The sequence below is a fragment of the Sceloporus undulatus genome, chromosome 4 (assembly GCF_019175285.1).
Source record: "Sceloporus undulatus isolate JIND9_A2432 ecotype Alabama chromosome 4, SceUnd_v1.1, whole genome shotgun sequence".
NCBI lineage: Eukaryota > Metazoa > Chordata > Lepidosauria > Squamata > Phrynosomatidae > Sceloporus > Sceloporus undulatus.
In genome coordinates, this window is record NC_056525.1 from 3,902,419 (window position 1) to 3,922,830 (window position 20,412).

The 20,412-nt window shown below is 44.1% G+C and overlaps 1 protein-coding gene across 2 annotated transcripts in view; it reads right to left on the bottom strand.

The window, feature by feature from the left end:
- MYLK2 (myosin light chain kinase 2) overlaps nucleotides 1-20,049 on the bottom strand; it is a 35,697-nt gene extending 15,648 nt beyond the window's left edge. The window contains exons 1-3 of one of the 2 annotated variants that reach the window (XM_042465153.1): nucleotides 19,730-20,049; nucleotides 10,837-11,202; nucleotides 6,966-7,381 (exon numbers count right to left, since the gene is read on the bottom strand). In XM_042465153.1, the coding sequence (XP_042321087.1) occupies nucleotides 6,966-7,381; nucleotides 10,837-11,108 (688 nt within the window). In that variant the 5' untranslated portion in view covers nucleotides 11,109-11,202; nucleotides 19,730-20,049. Of the gene's footprint in view, nucleotides 1-6,965; nucleotides 7,382-10,836; nucleotides 11,203-19,524; nucleotides 19,681-19,729 lie in introns of those variants that run through there. The other variant, XM_042465154.1, reaches the window with a different exon arrangement.
- Nucleotides 20,050-20,412: the final 363 nt, after the last annotated feature.

Consider the following 20,412-nt stretch of genomic DNA (forward strand, 5'->3'; position numbering starts at 1 on the left):
TTATCACAAAAGCGAGCATAACAAAGATTATAGCAGCTTTCTCCCTAAGCCTCTCCTTCTAAGCAAAGCACCTCCTGGCACATCTCCACACTGGTGTTATGGTCAGTTCTGACACACCAGTTGTCATCATTATGGTCCCCAGAGCCATGCTCCCTCCCAAAAAAGAGTTTAAAGATGGAGGAAGCTGTATCAATTCAGATAATCAAAGCTGCTAGAACTGGTTTGATGCCTCTTTGGGAGCAGGTCAAGGATAGTTCACAACAGTGCACAAGACTTTAACATCCAGACACATGTGGGCACCAAAACATTAATGTCACCCATGTAGGAAAAATGTAACACACCCAGATTGCCCCTTAAACAATGAAAGAATCAGAGCACAATAAAGGGAGAGTCAGCTAGAGCCAAAATCACTGTTGACACTGTTGACACTGTTGACACCAAAGCCTGAATGTGCAAATCCAAAGCTGGTTCAGGAGGGAGAATCAGGTTTTGCTGGGATCTGAATTCCTCTTTAAGCTGGAAGGCCTACAGGACCCTGGGAAAATCACCCATTTGTCTGAATTCTTGCATCCCAGGAATTTGAAATGGTTGTGCTAAATCACACCTTGGAAAGTAACTTTGAGAATGTAATTTCTTCCCATTATTTGTTACAGTGTTGGAAAAGTAACTTGTCATGTTACTGAGAGGAAAGAATTTAAGATGGATAAGAGAAGGGCATACAACCTGAAAAATTCCCATCATAGTGCCTCTAAAAGTGACCTTAAAGCCATTAAGATCATGCAGCAGAAAGCTTGGAAATAATAAGTTACAACTAACATATTTATCTATAATTAGTTACTCTTTGACAGCCATGAGGTTGCAACAAAGCCACAGCCAAAAGCAGCATAACAAGTAAGAGTGGTGTTACTTTATTACTGCAATGAATAAAGGTTTCTAATTACTTCCAAAAGTTATTTTTAAAGAGCATTTTTAGAGGCACTTCTTAGAGATTTGAGCCCCTGCTGAGCCATGGAAACCCGCTGAATGGCCTTGGACAAGTCACACTCTCTCGGCCTCAGAGGGAGCGATCAGGCAGACCCAGCAACATCAGGGACTGCCTAAAGGATGAGACTTCTCCCTCCTTTAACTGTCACATTGTATTTTGTATTGTATTGCAATTTTTTCTGTACACCGCTATGATCATTGAGGAATAGCGGTCTATAAATAAAATTTATTATTATTATTATTGTTATTGTTATTGTTATTGTTATTATTATTATGTCTCATCCAAAAATCTTGAATCAGATTAGACAGCACTGGGCTAGAAAGGGCAAATAATCTGTCTTGGCCGAAGGGGGTGGTGATGGTGGGAATTATGTGGTCTTCCAGATATTGTTGGATAGCAACCCCCAGCATTCCTCAGTATTGGCTGGGTTGGGTATGGCTGCTAGGAGCTGCAGTCCAGGAAAACCAGGCCGGCAATGGTTCCCAATTCAGTTGAAGGCTTTCATGGCTGGCATCCATGGGTTTTGTGGGTTTTTTGGGCTATGTGGCCATGTTCTAGAAGAGTTTATTCCTGACATTTCTGAAGATGCCAACCACAGCGAAATGTCAGGAATAAACTCTTCTAGAACATGGCCACATAGCCCGAAAAACCCACAAACATTATGTTCCCAATAAGGTTTTCAATGTTTTGCTGAGCGCCTTCTCTCTATGATGCTGAGCTAAATGAGTGAAAACTACTTTTGCAGTTTAAAGTCAGTTTGCAGCGACCAAGGATACAGAAACTGGGATCTTTTAAAAGCTGAAAAGTAGGATGACAGAGGATTATCTGGACTTTCCCTGCCAAACTGAGAAAGTTAGAGGCTTTGCTATCCAAGGTTTCGGACAGGGGCCTTTTCCAGCCCTGTTTGGAGATATTAGTAGAACTGAGCCTGGGACATCTTGCATGCAAGGCAGATGCTCTGTTATTGAGCTCTGTCTCCCCCTGACACATTGGAGCCCACAGCGCATAGCGTTCATCCAGGTTTTGCCTCGCTGTAATTTCCATGGGGAAGATACACATGGAGGGGCATTGCAATACTGTTGGCGCAGTGGTCAAATGCCTGTACTGCAGCCATTCACTCGAAACCAGAAGGTTGCGAGTTCAAGACCAGCAAAAGGGCCCAAGCTCGACTCAGGCTTGCATCCTTCCGAGGTCGCTAAAATGAGTACCCAGACTGTTGGGGGCAAATTAGCTTACTTGCTAATTAGCTTACTTGCTGTTCACCGCTATGATCTTTGGAATAGCGGTATATAAATAAAACATATTATTATTATTATTATACTGTCTTTCTGATCTCCCCTGTGCTTTGCTTCAGAGACTCAGACATTTTTCTATCATGCCTTCCAATATTTCTTCTCATAAGGGCCATGAATTTCATTTTTTAAAAAAAGAAAAAGTAAAGCTGCACTTTCTTAAGGTTCTGAATTCTGCAGACCCTACAATTGCACAAGGAAACTGTAGGTGCCTAAAATAGGTTCAGCCTCAAACGAATCCACTGGATCACCCCCAAACAGAGCATGCCACATCTTTCATCCTGCCTTTTCTTCCTGCATGCTCCAACCTAGAGCTTGGGGAGAAAAAACTGGACTATAACTGGACTGCCGGTTCTGGTAATTCAAAAAGTGATTCTCTTCCAGTTTTGCCACTCCTGTTTCGGTTTTACTCACACCCATCCCTAGAAGCAAAGACGATCGATTCTAGGATGTCAGACTTTTGCCACATCATGAGAAGGCGCAATTCATTAGGAAAGATAATGATGCTAGGAAAGGTGGAAGGCAGCAGAAAGAGAGGAGGATGGATAAACTCAGATGGATGGATAAATTCAGTCAGGGAGGTCATGAACAGAGTGGCTGAAGATAGGGAGACAGATGTCTCATCCACAAAGTTGTCATGAGTGGGGTTCTACTCAAACAACAACAATAAGGGTTTCCAAATCAGGGCCAGGTCTAACAAATACTCAGTTTGCAGCAAGTGAGGATACAGAAAATGGGATCTTTTAAAAGCTGAAAGTTAGGATGACAGAGCACTATCTGAGGCCTGATGTTTCAGCACCAAACCCTTAAACCTTGTGATGCCCACAGGAAGTGGATCTGGTGGTGCTAGCAGGATGATGCTACAAGAGGCAGCCCCTGGGTTGTCATGGAGCATGATACATTAAGCATCATTCACAGCTGCACATAGGACACCATCCCAAATAAAAAGCACCAGTTCTAACAAATGAGGAATACAAACACACACACACACACACACACACACACACACACACACTTCAAGGCAATAATCTGACACTAAGATTCCTGCCCCTTGCCTTTTGGATCAGAGAAGAGGGCCCAAGCCCTGAGATCTCAGTACTCAACCTCACCCACACCCACCATTGCCTCCCTGCCTCCCTCCCTCTTCAGTATCAGAAAGTCACTTAGCAGCAAGATACCCTCGCCTATCCATCACAACTTGTCTCCCATGCAGTCTGACATTCATAGAATCCTAGAGTTGAAAGAGACCCCAAGGGCCATCCAGTCCAACCCCATTCTGTCATGCAAGAACTCACAATCAAAGCATCCCTGACAGATGGCCATCCAGCCTTTGTTTAAAGACCTCCAGGGAAGGAGATTCCTCTACACTCCGAGGAAGGAGTTTGTTCCACTGTCGAACAGCCCTGACTGTTAGGAAGTTCCTTCTAATATTTAGGTAGAATCTCTTTTCCTGTAGCTTGTATCCACTGTTCTGTGTCCTATTCTCTGGAGAAGCAGAAAACAAGCTTGCTCCTCCCTCAATATGACATCCCTTTAAATACTTAAACATGGCTATCATATCATCTCTTAACTTTCTCTTCTCCAGGCTAAACATCCCCAGTGCCCTTAGACTCTCCTCATAGGACTTTATGGTTTCCAGACCCTTCACCATTTTGGTCACTCTCCTCTGGATATGCTCCAGCTTCTCAGCATCCTTTTTGAATTGTGGTACCCAGAACTGAACACAGTATTCCAGGTGATGCCTGACCAAAGCAGAATATAGTGGTACTGTTTCTTCCTATATGTCATATTCAAACTGCTACACCAAGCTGGCTCTTCTTTTGCATGTTGGACTAGGGCTTCAGGAGACCAGGGGTCCTTGTTTGGCCATGGAAACCCCTTTGGGTGACCCTGGGCAAGTCACACTCTTTTAGCCTAAGAGGAAGACAAAACACACCTCCTCCTCTTGCTAAGAAAACAGTCACTGGCAGCTCCATTTTCCCCAGAACGATGGCATGTGTGAATTACACAGGGACTGCAATGACTCAAAAAGATTCACAAACCCAAAACAAAATGGGAACACCAAACCCGATATGCATCATCGCAGTGATCTGCATCTCTTTGGGACAAAAAATGAGTGTGAATGCCCCCATTGCAAGGGCTGTTCAGCAATGGAAGAGACTCCTTCAGAGAGTGGTGGGCTCCCATTCTTTAAACAGGCATCTTTAAACAGAATTTGGATGGTCATCTCTCAGGAGTGCTTTAGTTGTTTATTCCTGCATGGGTTCCTTCCAACTCCATGATTCTAAGAGCAGAGGGAACATTACACAAGTCGGGGAAGGGCCAAAATCAACATGAGGCAAACACTCAGAAGCTATAGCTATGTTCCAACTTGACTGGACACCAAACCAATCATTCCACCTTGAATGGAGACAGGAGCAGAGAGGACTGCTCTTTTGGCTCTGGCAGCAAGTTCTTGAAAGCAAAGAGGAGAGTTGTAAACATATGCTTGAATACCATAGAATCATAGAATCATAGAGTTGGAAGAGACTCCCAAGGGCCCTCCAGTCCAGCCCCATTCTGCCATGCAGGATATCTCAATCAAAGCATCCTTGACAGATGGCCACCCAGCCTCCATTTAAAGACCTCCAAGGAAGGAGACCTCACTACACTCCAAGGGAAAGTCTTCCACTGTCAAACAGCTCTTACTATCAGGAAGTTCCTCCTAATGTTAAGGTGGAATATTCCAGCTCATCACCTAAAGGTATGGGACCAAAGAGAGGAATCAAGAGTGCAGCCAAAGAGGCCACTGGCTTTGAGTGCAGAAGGTCTGAGGTTTAGTGTCCAGTATCACCCTGTTCAAGAAACATGTCACATACAAGAGGAACAGAGAAAGGATTGTTGCTCACAACCAACCCTCTGGGTTGGTCCTTGAAAGCATTGTACTTTTTACTCATCACAGCCAAAAGATCTTTGGCAAAGAATGCAAAGCTGAACCTATGGATTAATTCAGTGTATGGTAGTTTTATGGAGGTGAGAGGAGAAGCAACACAGAGGCAGAGTTTCTAGAGATACAGGCATTCAATATAATAAGCAGAGTGGATGGGATGATAGAAATCATGTGGCACCATTAAGGTTAGAATATTTATTTTAGCCTCATATCTTGTGGATTAAAATTCAGTATATTTGTAACCCACCAAAACTGCTTTTGCAGTGAACTCTTGCATCAGAGTGAGATTGCATTAGATGACCTTTCATCCCTTTCAATTCTATGCTTCTATGATTTCATGAAAAAAATCATGATAAAATAAATCGGTCAGTCTTCAAAGTGCCACAAGAATATTTCTCCCTCTTCATCTTTTTATAGAAGTAGATTTTTGCAGCCAAGTTTGGGCATCATGAAAGGCCAGGATGTGAAACACATTCATGATGCAATTATACCTGAGAGATTGTGAACCATTCTGGTCACTGCACTCCAAAAGGGAATATTTTAGAGTGGGAAAGGTGCAGAAAAGGGCAACCAAAATGATCAAAGAACTGAAACAACTGCCCTGCGAGGACTAGTTACAATGTGTGGAGCTCTTTTAGCTTAGAAAAAAAATGCAAGGAAAAGGTTTTCTTAGCAAAATTTGCTCATAGGGGGTCTGCTGCTGCCTTTCTCCAAGGCTGAGAGAGCCCCACTTCCCACAAACAAAACAGCTGCAAAAAAGCATGAAGCAGAGTGTGCAGATGCCCTCATGCAAAAATGTGTGGGTGACTCTTTTAATTTTATATTTCTACTATTTAATGCTTATGTATTGCTTTTAAATTGTCCTTTGGTCTGATCCAGCTTCAAGGCTCTTCATGTGTTCTTATGAAGGATTTGCAAGTGGGGGCTGTCATTAATGTTGTTAATAATGGTCAAACCCTGGAGTGGAAGATTTAGCTGCGCTATGTCTCCCATCCAATACACCAACCCATCTGTTGGGAGTGGTTTGATGGTGTCTTCCTGCCTGGCAAAAGGGGGTTGGACTGAATGCCTTGGAGTCTCTTCTAACTCCATGGTTATATGAACTGAAGCAAATTGAGGACAAAGTGGGAAAGAAACTGAGGCCCCATTCCCACTTACAGATAAATGGTTGTGTGATCCGAATTGATGGATCCTACTACATTTGTCCTGATCACATTTTTTCCACTATATTTGCCCCAAACACATTTTCCCCTCCAAAATAATCCACTTTTGGTTCCCATTCATAAATGAATCGATTCAAAATGATTTAGTTCTAGTCGGAAATTTGCATCGATTCTGATCTGCACATGGTTCATGTTCAATTCTGCAGAAAAAAAAGAAGTGGAAAAAATCAGTTTCAAAAAGAATGGGTCTAGTGCAAGGCCCCCCTCTTGGAATTGCTTCAGCGATTTGGATTAAGTGGGAACCAGGGTGGTTTGAATTGGTTCAAACTGATTCACGATCCGGTTTAAAAGGTAGTGGGAATGAGGCCTGAGACATTTTAAAAGCTGCTGAAAACATGGGAGAACAGAAGATGAACTGGGACTGTCCCTGCCAAATTGGGGCAGTTGAAGGGTATGTGCCATCTCCACAGATTTAGAGGCTAGAAAGCTGCACCATCTCAACCGCCATCACCATCTTTCCTTGCTCCCTGCTTCTACCGCCTGCTCCAGCCAAAGTGGCCGCTGACCACGGATGCCTGAGGCCTCTTTGGCCTTACCCAAGATTGTGGCTGGGTCCTCTTTGCCAAAGTCCGGAGTGAGGAAAGGTCCAGTTGGAGACTCTGGCACAGGAGGAGCTCCGACTTCTGCAGGAGTGGCCACGTCCGCCTTGTTTTCTGAAGGTAGCTGTTCAACTGGATGGGGCTCCTCTGTAGGGATTGTAGCTGACGTTTCAGCACTTGTACTCTCTGGGGCCATGCTGGGTGGCTCAGCCAAGGTCCTTTCTGCTTCTTTCTCAGCTGGGCTCAGTTGCTCGCCGGCCGGCTCCTGTGGCAAAGCAGGGGCCTCCACATCCTTGGATTCTCCGGTTACTGGCTCTCCTCCTCCTCCTCCTCCTTCATGGCTAGAAACAATCAACTCTTCTGGCTTCTGCTCTCCTTGAGCATCCAAAACCTCCTCGGGAATATCTCCTAAGCTGAAACATTGAAACAGAACTGAGATCTCCAAACCACAGTGGATCCTCCACATTGGCTGGGGCTCAGGGCACAGGACCCCTGCAAAAGTGGACAAACTGCAAATAAAAGAAAACACTATATTTTTTTTAGCAGAAAGAACACTTCTCCATGAATCCCCGGATCCTCCAGTGCAACTCTATGGTCAACACAACCAGAAAGTGACCACAGAATTGCACTGGAGGACCTACAAATGCTCGGAGAAGTGTTCTCTCTAGGAATCTCTAGGTCCACCAGTGCAACTTTTGCTGAATATTGACCATAGAGTCACGCTGGAGGAACCAGATATTCCCAGAGAGAACATATTAATCAAACCCCTGAATAATCAAATCTGCAAAAAGTCAAAGCTGCAGATGTGGAGGGTTAACTGTACCATTATTGGCCTACACTGTCCTGGCAGTAGCTCTCTAGGGCTTCAGAAGATGGGGGTCTGACCCTGTCCTAGTTGGAGATGCCAGAAATTGCAGGGACCTTCCACATGCAAAGCAGCTATGCCCTTCCTTGTCATTATATATACCTGCAACCATTCACATACCACAACAAAACCCACAGCTAGCTTGCATCTTCCATGCACTTGTAGGTTAGATGGGTCAGCATGGCAACTGAGGTCTAATCTGCACTGCAGAAATAATGCACTTTGACACCACTTTAACTGCCATGGCTCAATACTGTGGAATTCTGGGGTTTGTAGTTTAATGAGACATTGCTGTGGTGCCATAACAAACTACAGATCCCAGGATTCCATAGCACTGAGCCATGACAGTTAAAAAGCTGTCAAACTGCATTATTTCTACAGTGCAGATTAGACCTGTGAGAGACGAGGATCTAGGATCGAGATTGTTGAATTGACTTGTGTGCACAGATTTTGCCTTCTTCATTTCAGTCATTTGCAACAACATCCAATCCACCTAGCCTTCTGGTTTGGAGCGGAGTGACTATTTCTTATTATCAACTTGAAAGAGCAGTCTGTTTTCAAATGGCACTGATTTCCCGCATCAGCATGGAAATGGACAACTGCTACCTTACAGACACTAGAACATAAGAAAATGCATATACTAAGGGAAACCACTGGTTCATCTACTTTGGTATTGTCAGCTCTGACTGGCAGCAGTGGTTCTTCGTGGTTTCAAACAAGATGCCTTCCTAGCAGTACCTGGATCCCTTGGTTGTCTCCCATCTGTATACTGACCAGGCCTGACCCTCCTTACTTTCCAAGATCAGGGATGTTCTGGGTGATGCGTAGCAGTGCTTTTCAGCATATGTGGTGTAGAGGACCAGCAATGCCCCCCCCCCCAAGGAGCCAGGGACTGGCATCACATTTGTGCCATTGGTTACAACTGCTTCTTTCTTTCATGTAAACTCTCCTTAGACTGGGGGTTGATGGGCTGCAGACCGGCACAAATTCAGGGACCACTGTTCTGAGTAGCACTGTTCTACAGGCTGAACCTCTCTTATCCAAAATGCTTGGGGCCAGAAAACCTGTACAGTTGTCCCTCCGCACTTTATTTATTATGATTTATTTAATTCATGTCTATCCCACCTTTCTCCCCAAAGGGACCCAAGGTGGCTCACAATAACTATGTTAAAACATATTGTAATTAAAAGAAAATTAAACATCAGCTAAAAACAATATAAAATTACAAATATTAAAACCACAATAAAATCACAATACCCATCCCATATAAAACCCATCCACTTGTGGCTTTGACTTTTGCGGCTTTGATTATTTGCAGTTTTGAATACTATATTCTCTCAAAGGAATCTCTGTCTCCTCCATCTCTGCCAGAAGCTGACCATAGAGTTGTTCTGGAGAACCTAGGCACGAAGAAGGTTTCTTGTTCTAATTTTTAGTCTCCCTCTTTTTCCGGGTGTTAGATTGTAATCTTTTATTGTAATTCCTTAATGGTAATGTTGTAACTTGTTATGCTGTATTTCCTTTATTATTTCATTGTTTTTGGCATCTGCTTGTTATTTTTTGGAATGAGGGGTTGGAAATGGGGAGTTCTTTTTGATCATTATTGATTTGAATGTAATCATTAGTGTTAGGCTTTTGTCATTTTTGAATTGTTACCATATTATTATTATTATTATTATTATTATTATTATTATGTGTTTTTTTTTGGTATGTATTGCTATGTTACATTTGTTTATTATTTTATGTTTATTGTTATTGTTTATTGCTATTGCTTTGCATTTCTCTACTGTTGTAAGCCACCCGGATTCCCAGTGATTGGGCGGGATATAAATAAATCATATTATTATTATTATTATTATTATTATTATTCTCTGGGCATTTGTATGTCCTCCAGCATGACTCTATGATCAACAAATGTAAGATATTGACCATAGAGTTGCACTGGAGGACGTGGAGATTCCCAGAGAAGTGTTCTCTCAAGTAGAAAGAATAGTGGGTTTTTTTGTCCATTGTCATTTTCCCACCTTCATGGGGGTCCTTCACCCCTAACCCCAGCAAATGTGGAAGGGCCACTGTATTTACATCTATGTACATAATGAGATATCTTGGAGATGGGACCGAAGTCTAAACACAGAATTCACTTACTTTTCATATATACCTTGTATGCATAGCCTGGAGGTAATTTAATACAATATGAAATAAAATAATTTTATGCGTGAAACAAAGTTTGTGTACACTGAACCACCAGAAAGCAAAGGTGTCCCTATCTGAGCCATCCATGAAAGGTTTGGGTTTTTGGAATATTTGGGATTGTGGAATTGTAGGTAATGGAGAGTCAACCTGGATAGGACATATTTTAGGCTGCATCAATAGAAGTATAGTGTCTAGATCAAGGGAAGTAATGGTGCCACTCTATTCTGCTTTGATCAGGGCCCACCTGGAATATTGTGTCCAGTTCTGGGCCCCACAATTCAAAAAGGACATTGAGAAACTGGAGCGTGTCCAGAGGAGGGCATCTAAAATGGTGAAAGGTCTGGAAACCATGAAGCCCTATGAATAACAACTTAGGGAGCTGGGGATGTTTAGCCTGGAGAAGAGAAGGTTAAGAGGTGATATGATAGCCCTGTTTAAATATTTGAAGGGATGTCTTGTTGAGGAGGGAGCAAGCTTGTTTTCTGCTGCTCCAGAGACTAGAACATGGAGCAATGGATGCAAGCTGCAGGAAAAGAGAGTCCTCCTTGGAACTTCCTAACAGTAAGGGCTGTTCGACAGTGGAAGACACTTCCTCAATGGAGATTTTGGTGGAGTCTCCTTCCTTGGAGGTCTTTAGGAAGAGGCTGAATGGCCATCTGCTAATGGGGATGCTTTAACTGAGAGCTCCTGCATGGCAGGGGGTTAGATTGGATGGCCCTTGGGGTCTCTTCCAACTCTAGGATTTATGATTCTACAATTCATTTCCTGTGGCATCTCAAGACCAAGGTTGGTACAGGGCATGAACCTTACCTCTGAATGGTAGGTGGGCAACTGAAGCTTTGCTGAAGGTGGAGGGGCTTCTGTTGGCTGCCTTCGGTATGGCTTTGGTTCTCCTCCGCTGCCTTTGCTTCATCTGGGCCCTCACCTCCTCCTGTCTCAGTTTGGCTGGGTTCTTCGGGATTTGTTTTTACCTCTTCTTTCAGCTCCGTTGGATCCACTGCCGGGGCTGTGGGTTCTCCTCCTCCTCCTCCTCCTCCTTCTCTACTATCATGAGCACTGCAAGCATCGCCATCCTTCTCCATCGTCTGACCTTCTTGATGGGCTTCCTTGGCAGAGTTGTGTGTCCAGCAAAGACTTCCAAAGCCAGCGTCTCCTCCTTTGCCTTCAGCTCAGCTCCTGCATGAGATACAAGACAGAAGACCAGTCAGGAAACAGCATGTTCTTCCATACCAGAAAGAGATATAATGACATAGATGAAAATTTTGCTTAGTTGCAAGAAAGCCTCTTTAGCACCAAACTCATTTCTGCCCAGGGCCCTTGGTCTCTGGTAACTCCCATGTTAGCAAGGCACTGAAGCTGCTTTGTTTTTTAGTTTGAACTTTAAAAGAACTTTAAAAGAACTTTCCAGGGTGTTGGTCCCATTCTGCACCTTTTACAGTTTGGATTATATTCCAAAACAGATTAACCACCCCTCTGATACTGGAGCAACCAGCCTCCACAATCAAAGTTCAGTACATACATAAACATAATGTGCACCATTAATTTAATGTGTCTGTCTCTTATGCTGTACAAATACATATACCTAATCAAATATGGTGTGTTAATTAATGGAACCAAAACAAAGATGATAATATTGTTTTGGACTCAGTGTGACAACTGCAGTTCTGTACTGCAGAAATAATGTGGTTTGACACTGCTTTAACAGCCATGATTCAATGCCATGGAATCTGGGATGTGTAGTTTGTTGTGCCATCAGAGCTCCCAAGAAGAGAGAAGACTGAATTTATCACTAACTATAAACCCCAGAATTCCATAGAATGGAGCCATGGCAGTTAAAGCAGAATCAAACTGCATTATTTCTGCCATCCAGATGCAGCCTAGTTTGGATACCTCTTTAAAACACTTCAGATTTCTGTAGTTTTGCTACAGAATTTATTCATTTAAAGTATTACTGCATCGCCTGCAGCCCAGAAAGGCTCCTGGGGCAATTAACAAATAAAAACCTGTTAAAACAAGAGAGGGATAAAATCATTTTTAAAACACTCTTTGCAAACTCCTAAAAATAGTTTAAAAACAATCCTAGAATCCAGTTTTTGAACAGTCAAAGCAGCAGTTTTGAACACTGAAAGCCATGCAGAACAGCAGCATTGGTCTGTTATTAGACTGTTTGAGCCTAACTGAGTATTTAATTTGACATCGCAAACATTTTTGTGCTGGTTTAGGAATGATTAGCAAATTGCTGGGTATGAATCATTTTGCCATGGAAACGGATGTAAAACAAGTTTTAAGGATTGCAAGTACTGCCAGTATAATGTTTGTCTCCTTCAAGATGAGTAAAATCCTCAACATTAGGCTGGGAAATGCCAGAGAAATCTGCTAGTTGTATATAGCTATCAGCAGATGACCTGGAAATTGAAATAGGACCTGACCACACAGGGCACAGAAGCAGGGTCAGTTCGCATTGGCCAATGCGTATTCGCGTTATAACGCATTGTTCATTCACACCCGTGCTCTCTGAATACGCTTTGCTGATTCATATTCACGTCACATCGTTCATCCACACCTGGGCGGCCTTCCGAATCGAGGTTTTGCGAATCGGCCAATGCATATTCAGGCAAAGTGAAGCAAGTGCAGATTGGATAACCACACCAGCCCAATACAATGTGTATTGGCCGATGCGCATCGGCAGCTTTGCGCATGCTCTGAACGGGGGCAACATTTTTAACTTCCGGGGTGAAGAATGAGGACACTGTTTAGCGCGTAATATCGCGAGAATTGCTGCCTTTAGCCACTTACGAAAGGGATATGCACCATCTGTGTGTGTGTGTGTGTGTGTGTGTGTGTGTGTGTGTATGTATACACATACACATACATATACACACACACACACATATATACACACACACACACACACACACACAAACTGTGGAGCAGCCGAAAGTGTAATGCTGCATGTATATGCTTAGACACACATCTTGGTGTGTGTGTGTGTGTGTGTGTGTATATACACATATATATACATGCATATACATATACATCCCCCCCCCTGACACAAAAGGTTTCCGCTTTATCTCTTCGGTCAGTGGAAAAATGGCTCCCCAGCCCCGGTGGTTGTCCTGAAAGGGGAAAGGGCCACCGGAAGGAGAAGGGGAAAATTCCAGCACAGCATCATGGGAAATTTGTAACTGGTGGTCTTCAGGAGAACCAGCGGATTGGATGTACACACCAGCCAAAGCAGCAGAGGTTTCGCACTGGCCATCAATACGGATCCCGCCGATCCACTAATTTTGCGCACTCACAAAACGGAGGAGCCGGCTGCCTTCAGTTTGGAACCCAGCTGTGAATATGCACGTTATATCGCATTGGTCAATGCGTATTCTGAGCTCACAGGTGTGGAACGGAACACCAATGCGATATAACGCGAATACGCATTGACCAATGCGAACTGACCCTACCTCCGCGCTCAAAAAATCCCTGTGTGGTAAGGTCCATAGTCAGACATTTCCTATACCTTAGAAAATCAATATTTGATCAGAATAGAGGCTGCAGTCAAGAAATCAGAAGAAGACCAGGAATGGGGAGGGCAGCAATGAAAAAACTAGAAAAAATCCCAAAGTGCAATGATATATAACTGAGCACTAAAGTTAGGAGCACCCATGCCATGGTATTCCCCATCCCCATGTATGGATGTGAAAGCTGGAGAGTGAAAAAAGTGGATTGAAAGAAAATAAACTCATTTGCGATGTGGTGCTGGAGAAGAGCGCTGAGGTTACTGTGCGTGGCCCAAAAGACAAACAAATGGGTCCTAGAACAGACCGAGTCTGAACTCTCCCTGGAAGCCAAGATGACTAAACTGAGGCTGTTGTACTTTGGACATAGCATGAAAAGGCAGGATTCATTCAAAAAGACAATAATGTCTTTATTGTCTTTATAGGAAGAAATGGGCTGGATGCGGAAAAACAAATTGGAAGCTAGATCCAGACATGGCAGAGGTGCTTACTGTCAAAGGTCCTAACCTGGGTTTGGAGGTGTGTCAACCAGTCCTGGATGGGGTCACAATGTGCTCACAGCTTGGGGTGCTTCTGGATCAGTCGCTTCAAATGAAAGCTCAGATAGATGCAATGCCCAGGAGAGCTGACTATCTGCTTCAGCTGGAGGTCCTAAAGATGGTAGTGCATGCGCTGGTAACCTCAAGGCTGGACCTTTGCAATGTGTTGTACATTGGGCTACCTCTGTCCCAAGTTTGGAAACTTCAGTTAGTTAAAAACACAGCAGCCCGATTGATTATGGGGACATCAAGGAGTGAACATATTACACAGATCTTAAAAATCACTCCACTCCACTTGGGGCCCACAACAAACTCCAACTCCCAGAATTCCATAGCCTTGAGCCAGTGCAGTTAAAGCCGTGCCAAACAAGGATATTTCTCTAGTGTGGATACAGCCATAGATACATGGCTGATAGCTGGAGATTCCCACATACGTAGTTCTTGTCTCACAGCTGGAGCCAGAAATGATCTATGAAAATTGGAGACTCAGGGGTGGGTCCCTGAGATCGGGTAACCCTGATGGCCCATAATGCCCTTCTGGCCTGGGACAAACATATTGGCAAAGGGTCTCTCCTGCTGTTTACTTCTTGATGAAAGGCTGTTTACTCTCCCTGATCATTTGAGGAAGTGTCTTCCTGCCATTCCTCCGCCTCCTTTCTGCCATTTTACACGAACAGTCTTTCATTTGGGGATTACTCTCTGGCCTCCGCACCTCCCTGAGCTGGCTCTCCAAGGGTTCATGTTCTGCTTTCTGGCTCATCCCAGGGGATCCATTACATCTCAGACAGCCAACAAATATTTCCTTTAAAAAAATAAAAATCATGATATCCTTTGCTCCTGGATTTTAAAAGGCAAGGCAGAAGCCTTCAAAAGGAGGGCTGTTCATCGGAGGAATAAGCCTATCAAGGTATAAGAGAATCACAGAATTGGGAGGTTAAGAGGTGATATGATAGCCGTGTTTAAGTAGAATCATAGAATCATAGAGTTGGAAGAAACCACAAGGGCCATCGAAGGGATGTCATTTTGAGGATGGAGCAAGCTTGTTTTCTGATGCTCCAGAGAATAGAACAAGGAACAGTGAATGCAAACTACAGGAAAAGAGATTCCAGCTCAACATTAGGAAGAACCTCCTGAACATAAGGGATGTTCAACAGTGGAAGATGCCCCCTTGGAGAGTGGTGAAGTCTCCTTCTTTGGAGGTCTTTAAGCAGAGGCTGGATGGCCATCTGTCTTAGAGAGGGCTTTGATTGAGAGTTTCTGCATGGCAGAATGGGGTTGGACTGGATGGCCCTTGCGGTCTCTTCCAACTCTACGATTCTGTGATTCTAAGAGACAACAAGGGCTATGTAGTCCAACCTCACAAATGCAGGAAATGCACAGCTAAAGCATCCTGGAGAAGTGACCATACAACTTCTGTTTAAAAATCTCCACCATCTTCTGAGAGAAACTCTTCCACTGTTGGATTCCACTTGCCCTGTTCCCCTTCCTTACACGCTGCTTGTTTGTACATAGGGAAGATTTCTAATTGCTCAGCACCCTGCTCAAGGGAAAACATAAAAACATGGACTACTCTGCCTGGGATGTCCCACAAAAATCCCAGGTTTCCTCTGGGATGTTGCCACCTCGATCCCCACCCCACCACTCCATACAGAGTTGTCCCCATTCATCCTCTTTCTGACCAGATTTGTTCCCGAATTAGTTAGACCCTCCAAATCCATTGTTGACTGGGAGCTGACCCTTCTGTAAATCCCACTGATTCTATTGGTCTACTTTAGTTGGGACTACTCTAGTTGGGACTACCAGTAGGATTAAGGTTTATTGTTCTTGCCAAAATTATACTGATCATGTGCTACATTTCTCAGGTTTAAACCATTCATGCTTTTGCACATGCTTAAAAATACCTTAAAAATGTCCATTCTTCCAAAATGAGTCTGATAAAGTAGACTTAAGTCTATGATAGCTCATGCTGCCAGCGTCTGTCTTTCAGTTAGTCTCAAAAGTGCTACAAGATCTCTTTACACACTTATTTTACAGATTAAGGAGTTTATCACATGAAGGCAATTGGGAGTTTATCCCAGGAATATCCCGGGGAAATTACATAATTATGCGAAATGACTTCACACGACATCACACAAAGCCCACCATTAAAGTGGTCACAAAGAAGCATTAACACACATCTTTTTACTTTCAGGGTTTCAGTGACAATGCATTTCCGATATCACTTTATTTGTGCAATTGCGTGTGATAATCATTCATGCAATTACTTGCCATTTTTGCTTTATTTGCGGGATGCTTTAAATGCACTTTAATCTCTCTTTAATGCTGAAATTAGTCCCAGTGTGATAAACTCCTAAGGCAGCTATATCTTTGAATCCTAAAACTAAGTATATGAGATGGCATCTTAATTCTCCACATGCATTTATTTCTAGATTTATCAATCCAAAATAGCTCTTGCCCTATTCCCTATTCTTGACCATTATGATCTAGATTCCTAATTCATTCATCAATGCAAAACATATTCTCCTTTTAACCACTTTTTAGCCATTCAAAGCATGACTAACACGGGGCAGTTAAAATGATTTGTTGGATGACTCATTTGCATTGAAATGGTCAAAGACAGTTGGAAAGGCAGGGATAACCCAAGACATTTCAATCCCTGAGGCAGAGGACAAGGTTTCATATACAGAAGGGCAGAACTGACCCACAGCATTTTACATCCATTCTGGGGAGAGGACAAAATGTTCTGCCCATGAGTGAAGATAGCAGGCTAGCTTAGGTGGCACAGGGAAAGTTATATGGCACACACAGCTCTATTCTCCAATAACTGGCAATAGCCAGTGGGCTTAGGAAAGGCAGAAGAATAAACTCTGCCGCCCCCCCCCCCCCCAGCGCCTGCTGCCAGAAATTGCAGTCTCAGTCTGCCTTGCCTAACTGTATATAGAACAGGAATGTGCAAATGTGAAAGGTCTGGGGGTTTCTTTTCGGATCCTGGGACCTTCCATGGGTTGCAGGGAGAACCCAGAAACAAAACAAAACCAGAGGTGTTTGCAATTCCTCTTCTGATTTTGAAAAACGTGAATTTTCCAATCTTAAAGAGTATGGAGTATGTGCAACCTATTTAAAAAGGAGGCATATAGGACAGGTCAATTCAACTCATTTTGGGCAGAAAAGGAGTCTAGGGGGTTGAGGGCCATAAAACAGTTCCAGGGACACCTATCTTGAGGGACGTTTGTGGTGACATTTGCTATCCTGTTCTAGCAACACAAAGTGTTAACCAAGCATCATTTGGAAACTGTGAACTGGCATCAGCAACAGCCTCAGGACCAAGGTAGACCCACCTTTGTGGCTACAAGTTGGAGAGAGACCAGCCGGGCGGCTGTGTGCCAGGGGTAAGGAAAACTTGGACGCAGGACTAACTAGGTCTGTCCGCCATCTGGAGGCAGCTGCTGTGGGCAGGACCACTGTCCCATCAGGAAAACTGCTTCAGATGCACCACACCACAGTCCCTGCCACCAAGGGTGCATTTACACTGTGGAAAGAATGCAGTTTGACACCACTTCAGCTGCCATGGCTCCATCCTACAGGATCCTGGAATTTGTACTTTTGTGAGGCATCAACATGCTTTGGCAGAGAAGGCTGAAGCCCTTGCACAACTACAAATCCAAAGATTCCATAGGATGGAGCTACAGCACTTAATGTGGTGTCAAACTGCATTATTTCTGTACCCCAAAAACATGTGTAGTGCAGCAGCCAGCGCAGGAGAGGCAGGCATCTTGCTTGGATTTGCTGAGTTAAGCCATCTCTCTCTCCTGGTCTCCATAGAGCAGTTCTCAGGTACACTCCACATTTAAATTATTTCTTTTTGATTTATTGCTTTCATGACTTTTGATCTGTCACCCCAAATTGCAACCAGGCAAAACCATGTAATCTTTACTTATTCATCCTCATCCGTTACGCCACGGTTGAAGCTGCAAACTCCTTGCTGCCAGAGACTTGTCTTTTTTTGCTTACAAAGAAGAGCTTTGCAACGTGCCACATATGATGGGGATTATACAACGAATAATAATCCTTAGGATGATTTGGGCCATGCAAGAAAATATTTAATCGGTTCATTAAAGAAATAAATTTGCATATTGCAAAAAAAAAACCTGCCTAATTAAGTTGTTGAGTCACAAACATTGCAATTAATTTCATTTCTGTGTTTCAAAACCTGCAGCAGCATCCACACTGTGAGATTCTGAAAAAGAGAGTTGACAAAGGCTGCATCCACACTGGAGAATTAACATGGTTTGGCACCACTTTAACTGCCCTGGCTCAAGGCTATGGAATTCTGGGAGTTGGAGTTTGTTGTAGGGCCCAGGGGCCAATTTTGCACATTTCTCCTGAAATTCTGACTCAGTTTTATATGGGGTATAATGCATGTGATGTTTGCTCTTTCAGAGGGTAAGGATCTCTCTTTCTAAAGCTGAAGCCTTCAGAGATATGCCAAGGCACCATCAGAAATCTGAAACCAGCGGCACCTGTCATTTCAAAGCCCAGAAGGGATCCACAAATGCCATCTAGATGAACCAGGTGGGCCTTGCACCTAAGTGATCTACCATAAGCTGGAAGCAGATGTGCTGCAGGAAGGGGTCTGCAGGTTGTAGCTCCAGGGTAAAGGCAAAATCTGCCTGCCTGCTGCTGCTGCTAGAAGCAAAAGTCCAGTCAATCTTTCTCCTCGCTCTCCCTTGTGACCTCTTGGAGAACTAGCCATCATCTGAAAGACCTTGAACTTCCAAGCTGGGCACTCCAAACCATTAGAGGGGGGCACTGCGGTGCAGATTCCCCCAAGTATTTGTGAAGCTGTGCATAGGATGAGCACCTATTTACAGCCTTGACTTGAGACTGACTGGCTTGCCTCCCTTCATGTGTAGCAAAGGCCACTACTTACATGGAGTCTGAGAAGAAGTTACTTCTTTGGACCATAGCTGTCAACATCTCCCAGCCAGCACAGCTTCAGAAATGTTATCTGTTTGGACGTTGTTGTTGTGGTGGTTGTTGTGTGCCTTCAAGTTGTTTCTGACTTATGGCAACTCTGAGACAAACCTATCAAAGGGTTTTCTCGGCAAGATTTGTTCAGCAGGGTTTGCCTTTGCCTTCCTCTGAGGTTGAGAGAGTATGACTTGCCCAAGTGGGTTTCCATTGCCAAGTGGGCATTCGAACTTTGGTCTCTAGAGTCATAATAGTCCAACGCTCAAGCCACTATCCCACTCTGGCTTTATTTTTAGACTACTCCAAATCCTTGACAAGAAGAGTTGGAGAAAAGTTAAATTTGAGGTTACAGTGCCAAAAGTCTCCTAAGCAGCCTAGCTTGAGAAAGTTATTTTTAGTTGGCTGGGGGTTCTAGGAGCTGCCATCTGAAAAGATAACTTTCCTCAAGCTGTGGACTTACCTGCACCAGTGATACCTACCTATGCTGACATTTTCCCAAGTTTAACCTTGTTAAGAAACCAATGCAAGGAACGCCTCCAGAGAAATCCACAGGGAAGACTCAAGGTGGAAAGTGGAGGCTGGAACACCAAGAACTCTGTCTTCCTTCTCCTCCTAATCAAAGAAAACATGCCACCTTTCCCTCTGTCTCCCCTTGGGGAAAGCAGATGAGCAGTCGCTACTTACCGTCCCTGTTGCGGAGGGCTGCCGGCGGTGTATTAAAAGTAGGACGAGAGCTGTCCCACTTCTATACTCGGTGTAACGGAGCTGGATTAAGTGGAGGGAGCAAGAGGTATCTTTTACCCCAGGACTCAGGCAGCTATGAGCCTGATGCACTCTGCCTCTGGGGCCACCTGTTCCTCTTGGCCTCCACTCAAAGGACACTCCATCCTGCTGCCTGGCTCTCTCTCGCTCTCTCTCTCCAGCTTGGAGGAGATGGGAATTCAAACAAACAGAAACCAGATGACCAAGCCACCCTTGCTGAACCTGCTGCCCCCAAAGTCTCTTCCCCAGCCCACCCAAAGTGCTCTGGAGATGGCAAAACAGAGAGGCCTCCTCTGCTCACCTCCTCCGCACTTCCAACACCAGCCACTGGGCTGAGAACATGCCATCTCCAGAGCTGGGATCTCGTGGAAGGATCAGGGCAAGTTTGCGCATGTGTGCCGTGTATGGAGAGGGTGTCCCATAACTGCCCTGGCTGGGATATCCCACTGTCTTGGGATCAAGCCAGGATTAGTGGGCAGAATTGCCTTTGTTTAACCTTTGTTTGCTGCCAGGGGACATGCTTCTGCACATGAGATACACACAGGCAAAGGGGAGAGAAGGCTCTATAGCAGACCTGAACAACTTGAAAGTACGTAAAGGCCAAA